General features: G+C 37.4%; 1 protein-coding gene across 4 annotated transcripts in view; it reads left to right on the forward strand.

Annotated features, from left to right (window-relative positions):
* Window positions 1-12,779, forward strand: part of TMCO3 (transmembrane and coiled-coil domains 3) — a 73,014-nt gene that overhangs the window by 13,607 nt on the left and 46,628 nt on the right. For all 4 annotated transcript variants that reach the window (XM_049856234.1, XM_049856233.1, XM_049856235.1 and 1 more), the window contains exons 4-6: window positions 351-542; window positions 1,986-2,114; window positions 4,649-4,741. In XM_049856234.1, the coding sequence (XP_049712191.1) occupies window positions 351-542; window positions 1,986-2,114; window positions 4,649-4,741 (414 nt within the window). The remainder of the gene's footprint in view (window positions 1-350; window positions 543-1,985; window positions 2,115-4,648; window positions 4,742-12,779) is intronic.

A 12,779-nucleotide genomic window follows, 5' to 3' on the forward strand; every position in this document is an offset into this window, starting at 1 on the left:
AAGGGGGAGAAAAAAATAAAGTGAAAAGAACAGAGTGTTTTAAAAATTCACTGATTACGAGGTGAGGAGAAAACACATAAATATTTTAAAGGCTATGAATTTTCAAAAGAATATGCCCTAAATCAGGTAAAGTAGATGTTTGCAAGTGGTAGAAATTCTAAATATTTCTATCCCTAAAATAATTTTTAATGAAAAAATTTTGCATAGTTTATGCTAATGAACATTTGTTAATCTTTATTCGCATTTGACGAATAGTAAAATCCTTTTATGCTTCTGTATAGGATTTACTTTCTTAAGAATGAATTTGAAAACATTTCATTGATTTTAATTATATGAGTATATTCTTACAGGTAAAAGGAGTCAATTTTGAGGCAGTTCTCAGAGTGGAAGAAGAAGAGGCCAATTCCAAGAAAAATATAACAAAACGAGAAGTGGAAGATGATTTAGGTCTTAGTATGCTAATTGACTCCCAAAATAACCAGTATATTTTGACCAAGCCCAGAGATTCGACCATCCCACGTGCAGATCACCACTTCATAAAGGTAGTCTGTGTTTTCACTCTCTTCTCACGGTTGTGTGCTGGGCTTAATTCCCTCCCCTCTCCACTTACGTAAATATGTATATCAGGTAAGATTGAGCTTTATTTTCTGAACAACCTTCCTCTAAACAGGGAGACTCTATTAGAATTCCCTCTTTTTTTTATGATTTGAGAGATCATCTCTTCTTTTTTTCTTTTTTTTAGGGGAAAAAAAACCCTAATTTTCCTTTTTAATATTAAAATGCTAGAGAAAAAGGCATTTTAATATTTAAAAGGAAAATTAATTTTGATTTTGAGAATTTAAAAGACTTCTTGAAATTAGGAGTTACACTAGGGTGGAATTTAAGCATCACCTCTCTAAAAACTGTTTTCACTAAAATATAAAATTCTTATAAGGCAGAAAAGTTTTGGCCATGGTATATCACATCTAGCTTCATTTAGACGTGGAATGCAGAGTTCAAAAACTGCCTCCTCCAGCAGTGACTAGCAGTCCATATCGATTCAGATTCTGTCCTCTGAGGAAGCTAGCCTGGTGAAAGGGTGTGGAATTACTTAAACACTGGAAGTTGGTGGTGTCATTGTTGAGGGTGATTACTTTGTGCAGATTTGGACTGCAGTGAGTAGCAAGTACGAGAACAACAGGGTGCCGATTCCTCAGCGAAGGCTGACAAGATCTAGATAAATTGTCAGATTGCCAACGAAGTGGGCTAGGGCTCAACTCCCTAATACTGGAACCTCGAATAGGTAAGAAACCAAGGCAAAGAACCTGGTCTTAAAAATAGTGCTAACACAGGGAGTTTGGGAGGAAGACTGCAATCTCAATAAGCTCAGTAAGTGATACCCAAGGTTTCAGACCAGATATTGAACATATATTGATAGAATTGACTCAAGAGATAAAAATGAACAAATATATTACCTTCTTGGTGATGATGGCATGAGAACTGGGAGGGGCTAAGTCTGCAGATTCAAGATGTCAGTGCCATCAGTGAAGAGGGAGATCTCCGCTAAAAAGTTATTCTTTATTCTCTTTGTAATTAATAAGTTATTTCTGGGGGAAATATTTGAGTCTATACAAATATCCAGTTCCTCATCAAACCTTTACCCAATAGTTTTAGAACCTTTCAGAACCCATTGATGAGTCTTACCTCCCTCAGTTACGACTTTGATGGTTATACGGACTTTGTACGGTAAGAAAACCAACAGTGACTGGACATGAGCTATACTTAGGACACCAACTCTCAGAATACATACTTAATGCTTTCAACTTTTCAGAGACACAGTAGTACAAAAACACCTTCTCTTAGTTTTGTCATCTACCCTTCATTCTCATTAAATGAATTAAGGATGCCATCCTGTCCAACTCATTCAGTCAACTATGTTACATGGAGTAGAGCCAAATATTATTTTAAGTTTCTTGTTTATCTTCTTTATTTTATTCTTACATTAGGACATTGTTACCATAGGAATGTTGTCTTTACCTTGTGGCTGGTTGTGCACAACAATAGGATTGCCTACAATGTTTGGTTATATTATTTGTGGTGTACTTCTTGGACCATCAGGACTAAACAGTATTAAGGTAAGAAACAAAATTTAATTGTTTTTGTATCTGTCTGTTGATTAGAATATTAAAGAAACATTCATGAAGAGTAAAAAGTTTTGAACTTGAGTTAATAAACATACCAGTCTCTCTTGAACCATGTTAAAGAAAATGCCCTTTAAAATTTCATGGAAATCTTCCCTAAACCATAAGAAAGTCACTTTGTTTTGTTAATAAATGGGTGATTTAACTAGAGAAAATAACACTGTTTCTTTAAATTGTATTAGTTTTAAAGATTCTGTTTCCATTAATATCATGGACAAGATTATTCAGACCAATCTTCACACATTGAAAGCAACTAGAAATGCTGGATAAAATAAATTTTTAAAAATTCTTAACACCTTGAAGAGCTGACAAAGCAGTGAGGAATTACCTAGCCAAAATTTAGGATATTGTGAGAGCCCAGAGAGACAGTAGAGCTTGGAAGCTGCGTTTGCTGGAGGACAAAATGCCTGAACAGATCAAATTGAGCTTCCTTGTATCTCTGTGGGACTTTTTGAAATTAAGTGAGGGTCTGAAGCTCTTGTGATCTTGAAAACATATCTAAAATGCACACAATTTGGACAAAATGGAAAGAGGATGCCAAGAATTAGTGAGTGCCACACAGAGGGAACAGTAGAGAATGGTGGGAAATACGCTAACAGACTCCTCAGAAACCTCCCCGATGCTCCCAGTTGGGTAAAACAGGGACGGGCAAACAGGGAAGAGATGTAGAGTGCTCCACTTGGAGGCTCATTCCCTTTGGTCCTAGTTACAAAACCTTAAACCAGGTCAGAAGAATCTCTTAAGTTCTCCCCAGACTGAAGAACAGCAGAAGTTGGCCTGAAGAAATCAATTAAAATTAATCTTAACAATTAGGATTCACTAGATGAAGAGAAGTTCTGCTCAGCTGCTTCAGGCTAAAAGCCCAGTACCTTTAGAACTGCCCCCAAACCCAATGCCGTCTGACTCACAGCAACCCTATAGCACAGAGTAGACTGCCCCATAGGATTTCCGAGGTTGAAGTCTTTATGGAAGTAGACTGGCACATCTTTCTCACATGGAGTGGCTGATTGGTTTGAACTGCCAGCCTTTCTGTTAGCAGCCAGTGCTTTAACCACTCCTCCACCAGGGCTCCTTTGGGAACTTCGCATCAGTAGTTTATTCAACTTGAAGTAGAACAACAAACGACAAACCAGTGTCTAGGGTGCATTCACAGGACGGGGTCAACTTGACAGAGTATCCTCTTAGCAGAATAGTTTTTTGATTTAATTTTTGAATAGGTACTAACTACATGATTTAAAACAATATAAATCTATACAGTGAAAAGTCTCTCCCACCCATGTCCCACCCTACCCCCTTCCAGAGTATTTGCAAATAGAAGGAAATACAAGTGTATTTCTCTTATTCCTCTTTTTTTTCCCAACAGGAAAGATAGCTTATTAGTAAACAATTAAATAAGCTAAATAACTGGGCAGTTTATATAACTGAATATCGTGGTGTTGTCAGGTGGCATTGTGTCTGTTCCAACTCATAGCAACCCTATGCACAACAGAACGAAACACTGCCCAGTCCTGCACCATTTTCACAATTGTTGCCGTGCTCGAGCCCACTGTAGCAGCCACTGTGTCAGTCCATCTCGTTGAGGGTCTTCCTCTTTTCATGAATACTGTACTTTACCAAGCATGATGTTCTACTCCACAGACTGGTCCCTCCTGATAACCTGTCCAAGGTACATAAGACAAAGTCTTGCCGTTTTCATTTCTAAGGAGTATTCTGGCTGTACTTCTTCCAAGACAGATTTTTTCGTTCTTTTGACACTCCATGGTATATTCAGTGGGATCAGGATAATAGATGAATATATGAGAAAAAAAGTCTATACTATTTTGTCAAATGTTCATTGAACTATTTTAAGAATTGAAGATGTAGTAGTCACAGTGAAACCTTAAATGTAAATAGTATAAAATAGTATAAAACATAAGTAGTATAAACAGCATTCTCTACTATAATGTAATAACATTAGAAATAAGTAAAAAGTGAAGAAACAAACGTAGAACATGAGAACACTACATTAAAGCCTGTGGGAGGTGGCCAGATACAGAGCTCCTGAGTCAATTCATATACTCCGAACATGCCTGACACCAAACAAGAATAAAACACTATAAATTAGTTAAGTGTTAAACTCAAACATTAGATTTAATTCCACCTCACCTCCCCCCCCAAACAAGAAAGCTGAAGGGTGAAGGTTAAAACAGCAGTTAATGAGTATGAACATAGGTGAACCCATAAGCTAGTTCTTAGAAGATAAACTGTATGTTCCTCTAGCTAATCAAGAATAAAGAAGAAAAAGAAAACGTTGCACTTAGGAGGGGAAAGTTATCTCGGATGTAGAAGAAATTCAAAGCATTTATTTCTTAAACACTGCATTTATTGCAATGAGCCTACTGAGTATATTAGTGCATGATCATTCCATTAAGTGCATTTAACATCTTAAACATGAAATTATATAATTTTAATTTTGTTTTGTTTTTCAGTCTATTGTACAAGTGGAGACATTAGGAGAATTTGGCGTGTTCTTTACTCTTTTTCTTGTTGGCTTAGAATTTTCCCCAGAAAAGCTGAGAAAGGTAAGGACCTAATCAATTTGTGTATATACTCCCAAGCAACTAAATATAATATGGTTTTGGTTTATCTACTTTTAACATTTGTTGATGGCTTGGCTATCAAATTAAATATTTTTACAATAAGAAAAAACCTCTTATTTTTACAATAGAATATGATATTATAGTTTGAGATTGTTTTTGGAATAAATTTGAGGAAAAGAAAAGTCAGGTTTGAAAGAAAGGTAGAAATTCAATGAGTAATTGGAATTAGCTTTTATGGGGCTAATTCCACAAGTCTGAGAAGTAATATATTTGAACTTTAATATATGTTTGCCTCCAAGAAGGTGCAAAACTGCTAAAGGGTGAAATATTACAGGGCTTGAATATACAGCATGCTACACTAGAAGAAAGTAATTCCTGAATAAGTGGCAAATTTGGTCTCATTTTTCTGTCACTGTAAGATGAAAACACATAGAAGATTAATAGCAGCTGGGACTATTTTAAGAAGCCCTGGTGGTGCAGAGGTTAAGCTCTTGGCTGCTAACCAGAAGGTTGGTGGTTCGAACCCACCAGCTGCTCCATGGAAGAAATATGTGACAGTCCCCTTCCTAAAGATTTACAGCCTCGGAAACCCTATGGGACACTTTTATCCTGTCCTATAGAGTCTCTGTGAGTCAGAATGAACTCGACAGCAATGAGTTTTTAATGGGTTTGATTACATGTATAAGTAAATATTATAGTTACCTTCCAAATTAGTTTGGAACCCTGCTGGCACAGTGGTCAAGTGCTACAGCTGCTAACCAGAAGGTCAGCAGTGGAATCCACCCGGACCCCCTGGAAACCCGGTGGGGTGGCTCTGCTCTGTCCTCTAGGGTTGTTATGGATTGACTTGATGGCAACGGGTTTTTAATTAAGTTTACTTCTGGAACTGTGACCTTGAACACTGAGATATTTCAGAATGGAAATGAGGTTAATATGGAAATTAATTAATTAAAAGCTACTTTTTAAAAAACAGACACCTAACAAATGACAATAGGTGATTAAAAAGCTGATGAGGAAAAAAAAACCTGTAACCAAAAAATATAAAAAATTAGGTACATTTTACCTGTCAGTATTAACTGGGATGCTGATATCAAATTAGCAGAGGGTTTTTAGATGACTATGAGAGGGTAATAAAATAGGCAGTCATGAACCAGGTTGATGAAAGTGCCAACTAGTATACCCTTTTTGGACGGCAATTTAGCAATTTGATTTAAAAAGCTTAAAATCTCATATCCTTTAACCCAGTGGTTCTACTTCTGGGTCTTTATCCAAAGGAAAGAATCAAAAATAAGTTTTAAGAAAAATAACCCATAAAAGATTTACAGTGCTGGTGCTCAGTGGTTAAGTGGCTGCTAGCCCAAAGGTCGGCAGTTTGAATCCACCAGCCGCTCCTCAGACACCCTATGGGGTAGTTCTACTCTGTCCTGTAGGGTTCACTATGAATTGGAATCGACTTGACAGCAACGGGTTTTTTGGGGGCAGGCGGGGGGGCAGTTATTGTAGCATTAAAAAAAAAAAAGATTGAAAGCAGTCTGAGTATCCAGTGGTTAATTAAACTATGACGTACTACTTGATGGGATATTATATAGCCATTAAAAATACTACAAATGTGCGTAGTAAAAAAGAAAATATTTGCTACGATGCTAAGCTTACAAAAGTGAGCAGGTAACATGACCACAGCTGAATAAAAGAAGCACAAATGCACAGTAGAAAACAACGGGAAATAAATGTTCCAAATAATTGTGGGGGACTTCTTTATTATTCTTTTCTTTTTTCCTGTTTTCCAAATTTTCTAAATAGGCAATATATACTTTATTATAATGAAGAAAATAAACTTTTGGAATTTGCGTTTGCTTTCAAGGATTAACTACTCTGATTTCACTGAAATCTTTTTGTTTATATCCCTCTTTCCCATTTGCTTCCTTAATTTATCCTGTCATTCTTAGGACCTTTTGATTTCTTTGACTTCCTTTTTCCATTAACAAAAACCTCCATTTGCCCATCTACTGATTACACTCACTTCTCTTAAATACTTCCCAAGGGCATGTTTCCTCATAACACGTTCTGAATGATGTTTGAGTTTTCTCTGGTACTTTTTTATTTTTTAATGCTTCTTGCATTATTATAACATCCATATATTAATTTCTGAGCTCAAAGTTTGAAGAAAATTGATCACTTTTCTAGGATCTAAAAAAAAAAAAAATGGCCCCATTCTTCCTGTTAATTCTATTGAGGTATGTATCGTGGATGGGGACGGAAGAAAACAGGGTTAGGTAGTGTGGTAGTATAGGTAGTATAGGACCTCTAAGCATAAAAAGCAATTAGGCTCCTTACAACACTTGGCCTCAGTTCCTATTCTGAACTTGGTATCATAATAGAAGTTTCACAATGAGTAACAACGGTTCTAACCCTGTGATTTACAGCCGAGAGGTGGTAAAGTTCTGGTTCTACCATTAACTAGTTACCTTCAACAAGGTATTTGACTCTTGTGGACATCAATCAGTTTCTCGTCTATACTATAAGGAATTTGGAAACTTGAGTTTCTTCTGGCTCTAAATTGTTGTAATTTGTGTTTTTTTCTACTGTGATATTCAGAGTTAAGTAATAAGATAATGTTATATAACATAAGCAGTAATTTTAAATGATATAAAAGCTGCATATCATTATTAGTACTGATGTTATTTATATAACATTTGAGAGGTTGCACTGAATTATTTTATGTAGTAAAATATTTCCCCAAACATTTCTTTAAATTTGTACTTAGTGATATAACTTAACAAGGTCTTGGAAAGGAAGAATTTTAATTATATATTAGTAAATTGTAAATTGTATTGAGCTGTTCAGGGTGATAATGTAGTCTGATGAGTGGAAAGGATTAAGAATCAAGAGAGCTTATATGAATAATCCTTGCTCTGCATCTAATTTAGTGACTCTGGATAGTATTCTTTATATCTTATCTGGAGTTGAACTATGAAGTCATCCCTAATGTTCCTTACAGCTCTGAAACTGTTTTGTTTAGTCTCACCCAGTTGCTAAACTTCCGGAGAGAGAGAGCCTTTTGCTGTTGCCACCCAGTGGCAGCCCTTAAAACTTGACATGCACTACAACGGTGGTGCTTGATTTTTCCTCACCAAGAGTACATCTTATTACTTTTTTAAGCCCATGGACTTGAGTTGCAAAATGTCTACCTATTGAACTACATTATTAAATAATACATTTATTTTCTTTTTTAATTATTCAGATATAAATTATTGGTAAAGCTTTAGAGCAGCCTGAAATAACTAGTGCAATCGCTCTGAGTTTATATAACTCCTACCAGATATGGGATTAGCCTGTGCATCCCTATCATGGGTGAAAAATTATTTTCATAGGGTTTTTAAATATATTAATAATTACCAAAAGGAATCTTTCTTAGGACTTTTATGAAATATTGTAAAGGTCTTATTCAAAACTATTCAAAAACACTTGAATCTAAAAACTACTTGTTACTTGATGCTAAGGCAAGTTTTTTTTTTTGTTCTGAACACTGGTACCATTGATTGTCCAGATCCTTTATTCGTAAATAATCGTATACTGCTTTATGATAGTTCTTCTAGCTTGACTTGAATTGTTCTTTAAATTTTATATCTTAGTATTTCATCAGTGTCTGTCTTTAAGTAGATTATAAAATCATTGGAGGTAGGGGTTGTATTTTCTTCTCTTTTGTTTCTTATTTGTTCTTTCAACAAATATTTATTGAGTACCTATAATGTTCCAGACACTCTGGTATCACTGGGTGTAAATCAACGTGTAAAATAGGCATGGCCTGTACACTGGAGGGGGTTATATTTTGAGACTACAGAAGGATATATGGAGAGATACAGGATGCAGAGTGGAATCCCGAGGAAAATATAACTCAGTAGAGGATATATGGCGCTCCCGTCCACATGCAAGGGATTAAGAGCCACAGCTGAGGATATTCTCTCATCACTGCCTCTTAAACTTCAATGTGCGTGTGAATCACCCGGGCATCTCGCTAAGACTGCAAATGTTGATTCAGGGGTGGGACCTGAGAGTTTGCATTTCTCACAAGGGCCAGAGGCTGCTGGTCCTCTGATCCCACTTTGAACAGTAAGGTTCTAACTCCTTTCCCCTATGGTCCTTTCTTGAATTACTTTCCAGTATTGTCTTCTCTACATCTTGCTTCTTAGGCTAAGTGGATTTTGGGGCCTTTCTGATGAAGGTGTAGAAACATGCTAGACAATAAATTCAAAGAAAGCTAGCTCTGGTAATGATCTCAAAAGTAGTTGTCTTACCTTTTCTACATAGAGATGTGGAACTAAAGCCCAGAGAGATTGTTACCTGTCCAAGGTGAACTGCTAGTTAGCAGCAGATTCAAGCCTAAAATCCAGGTTTCTTTTGAGGATGCATTGAGGGTTATAAATACGATCAACGAGAACTAATATTTATAGGAATAAGTACCTAAAACCCATGAGCCTTAGAATCCAACGTGCTTGCGCTCCTGAGATACTCCAGCTGGCTATGTGGATCTGCCCTAGGCACTTCAGTCATTTTTTAACTATAATATTTTGGAAGAGGAAGAATATAACCACTATGATTACCATATACAGGAAGTAGAAAAAACTTGAACTTTTACAAAGCATTCTTTGGGGTGGCAAGTGTAAAAGAGTTTCTGAGAATGGAAACAAAGTTAAAAGCAATACTAAAGATTTATTATTTGAGCATCTATTCGGGCATAGGGAAACAGCCTGAACCACATGTTCCAAAGAAACGTGGCAGCGTGGGCAAAGTGAGTCGGAGAAGTCTGGACAGTTTTAGCTGGTGTTTCAGAGGTTTATTAAAATGTCCTTTGAAATCCTTTCTTCTCTGAAATGTTAGTTTGCTTAAGAAGACAGATGTTGTGGTTTTTCAGGGAGTGGTCCATGGCTGCTGAGCAGAGGCAGATAACCAGGGGACTGTCTGTCTGAGATGCAGTTTTTACAGAGCAGAAACTGTTGAGGAATCTACAGAAACAAGCTAATTACTACAGTTGTCCCTCAGTACCCTCAGTATCCATGAGGGATTGGTTGCAGGACCCCCCACAGAAATCCATGGATGCTAAAGTCCCTCAATATTATGTAAAATACAATATTTGCATAGAACCTATGCACATCCTCCTGTATACTTTCAGTCTTTTCTACAGTAGTTATAATACCTAATACAACAGTGTAAATACTATGTAAATATTTATTTCATCACAGTTGAAGACTTGCTCTGGAAGGTAGACTTTCTTTTCTATGAGTTTCTTGAGTTCTTTTGGGAACACTGATGCTGCCTGCTGATTTCACCCATGATCCTTTTTTTTTTTTGTAATTGTACTTTAGATGAAGGTTTACAGAACAAACTAGCTTCTCATTAAACAGTTAGTACACATATTGTTTTATGACATTGGTTAACAACTCCACGACATGTCAACACTCTCTCTTCTCGATCTTGGGTTCCCTATTACCAGCTTTCTTGTCCCCTCCTGCCTTCTAGTTCTTGCCTCTGGGCTGGTGTGCCCCTTTAGTCCTGTTTTGTTTTATAGGCCTGTCTAATCTTTGGCTAAAGGGTGAACCTCAGAAGTGACTTCATTACCGAGCTAAAAGAGTGTCCGGGGGCCATTCTATGGGTTTCTCCACTCTCTGTCAGGCCAGTAAGTCTGGTCTTTTTTTGTGAGTTAGAATTTTGCTCTGTTCAGGACTCTGTGTTGTGATCCTTGTCAGAGCACTTAGTGGTGGTGGCCGGGCACCCTCTAGTTGTGCTAGACTCAGTATGGTAGAGGCCGTGGTAGTTGTGGTTCATGAGTCCTTTGCAGTAATGTTTTGTGTGTGTGTGTATGCTTTAAGTGAAAGTTTACAGTTCAAGTTAATTTCTTATACAAAAATTTATACACACATTGTTATGTGACCCTAGTTGCTCTACCTCTAATGTGACAGCACACTCCTCCTTTCCATCCCAGATTTCCGGTGTCCGTTCAACCAGCTCCTGTCCCTTTCTGCCTTCTCATCTCGCCTCCGGACAGAAGCTGCCCATTTAGTCTCATGTATCTACTTGAGCTAAGAAGCACTGTCTTCACCAGTATCATTTTATGTCTTATAGTCCAGTCTAATCTTTGTCTGAAGAGTTGGCTTCGGGAATGGTTTCAGTTCTGGGCTAACAGAGAGTCCAGGGGCATATCTTCCAGGGTCTCAGTCAGACCATTAAGTTTGGTCATTTTACTAGAATTTGAGTTCTGCACCCCACTTTTTTTCCTGCTCCAGCAGGGACTCTCTGTTGTGTTCCCTGTCAGGGTGGTCATTGGTGGTAGCTGGGCATCATCTAGTTCTTCTGGTCTCAGGCTGATGGAGTCTCTGGTTTATGTGGCCCTTTCTGTCTCTTGGGCTAATATTTTCATTCTGTCTTTGGTGTTCGTCATTCTCCTTTGCTCCAGATAGGTTGGGACCAATTGATGTATTTTAGATGGTTGCTTGCTAGTTTTTAAGACCCCAGATGTCACTCACCAAAATGGGATACGGAACATTTTCTTAATAAACTTTGTTATGCCGATTGACCTAGATGTCCCCTGAAACCATGGTACCCAGACGTCTGCCCCGGACTAGTCTTTCCCTTGTATCTTTAGTTTTCTTCATTCTCCCTTGCTCCTGAAGGGATGAACCAGTGGAGTATCTTACATGGTCGCTCACAGGCTTTTAAGACCCCAGACACTACTCACCAAAGTAGAATATAGAAAGTTTTTTTTATATTATGCCAGTTGAGCTAGATGTTCCCCAAGACTATGAGTCCCACAGCCCTCAGCCCAGCAATTTTGTGCCTCAGAGAGTTTGGATATGTCTATGGAATTTCCATGACCTTGCCTTATACAAGTTGTCCTGGCTTCCCCAGTATTGTGCACTGTCTTACCCTTCACCAAAGTTACCACTTACCTGTTACCTATTTAGTGTTTTTCCATACCCACCTCTCCCCGCCCTTGTAACCCTTAAAGATTGTTTTTTTCATGAATTTTTATAATAGTGGTCTCATACAATATTTGTCCTTTTGTGATTGACTTATTTCACTCAGCATGATGCCCACCAGATTCATCCATGTTGCAAGATGCTTCGCAGATTCATCATTGTTCTTTATCGTTGCATAGTACTCCATTGTGTATATGTACCATAGTTTATCCACTCATCTGTTGATGGGCATCTAGGTTGTTTCCATTTTTTGCTGTTGTGAACAATGCTGTGGTGAACATGGGTGTGCATATGTCTATGCATGCGACAACTCTTATTTCTTTAGGTTATGTTCCTAGGAGTGGGATTGCAGGATCATATGGTATTTCTGTTTCTAGCTTTCTAAGGAAGTACCATATCGTTTCCCAAAATGGTTGTAATCATTTTGCATTCCCACCAGCAGTGCAAAAGAGTTCTAATCTCCCCGCAACCCTCCAACATTTGTTATTTTCTGATTTTTGATTTGCACCAGTAATGCCAGGGTGAGATGTTATCTCATTATGGTTTTGATTTTCATTTCTCTAATGGCTAGTGATCTCAAGCATTTCCTCATGTGTCTGTTAGCCACTTGAATATCTTCTTTGCTGAAGTGTCTTTTTTTTTCCTTTGCCCATTTTTTAATTGGTCCATTTGTCTTTTTGTTGTAGTGGTGTTAGATTTCCCTGTAGATTTTAGAGAATAGGCCTTTGTTGGATTTGTCGTAAGCCAAAATTTTTTTCCCAGTCTGTAGGTTCTCTTTTTACTCTTTTGGTGAAGTCTTTTGATGAGCAGAAGTGTTTAATTTTTAGAAGGTCCCAGTTATCTAGCTTATCTTCTGCAGTTTGTAAGTTGTTAGTTATGGTTTATATCCTGTTAATGCCATGTATTAGGGCCTCCAGAGTTGGTCTGTTTTCTCTTCTATGATATTGTTTTAATTTTTGATGTTACATTTAGGTCTTTGATCCATTTGAATTAGTTTTTGTGTATGTTGTGAGGTGTGCATCCTGTTTCATTTTTTTACAAATGAA

The sequence above is a fragment of the Elephas maximus genome, chromosome 17 (assembly GCF_024166365.1).
Source record: "Elephas maximus indicus isolate mEleMax1 chromosome 17, mEleMax1 primary haplotype, whole genome shotgun sequence".
NCBI classification, from domain to species: domain Eukaryota; kingdom Metazoa; phylum Chordata; class Mammalia; order Proboscidea; family Elephantidae; genus Elephas; species Elephas maximus.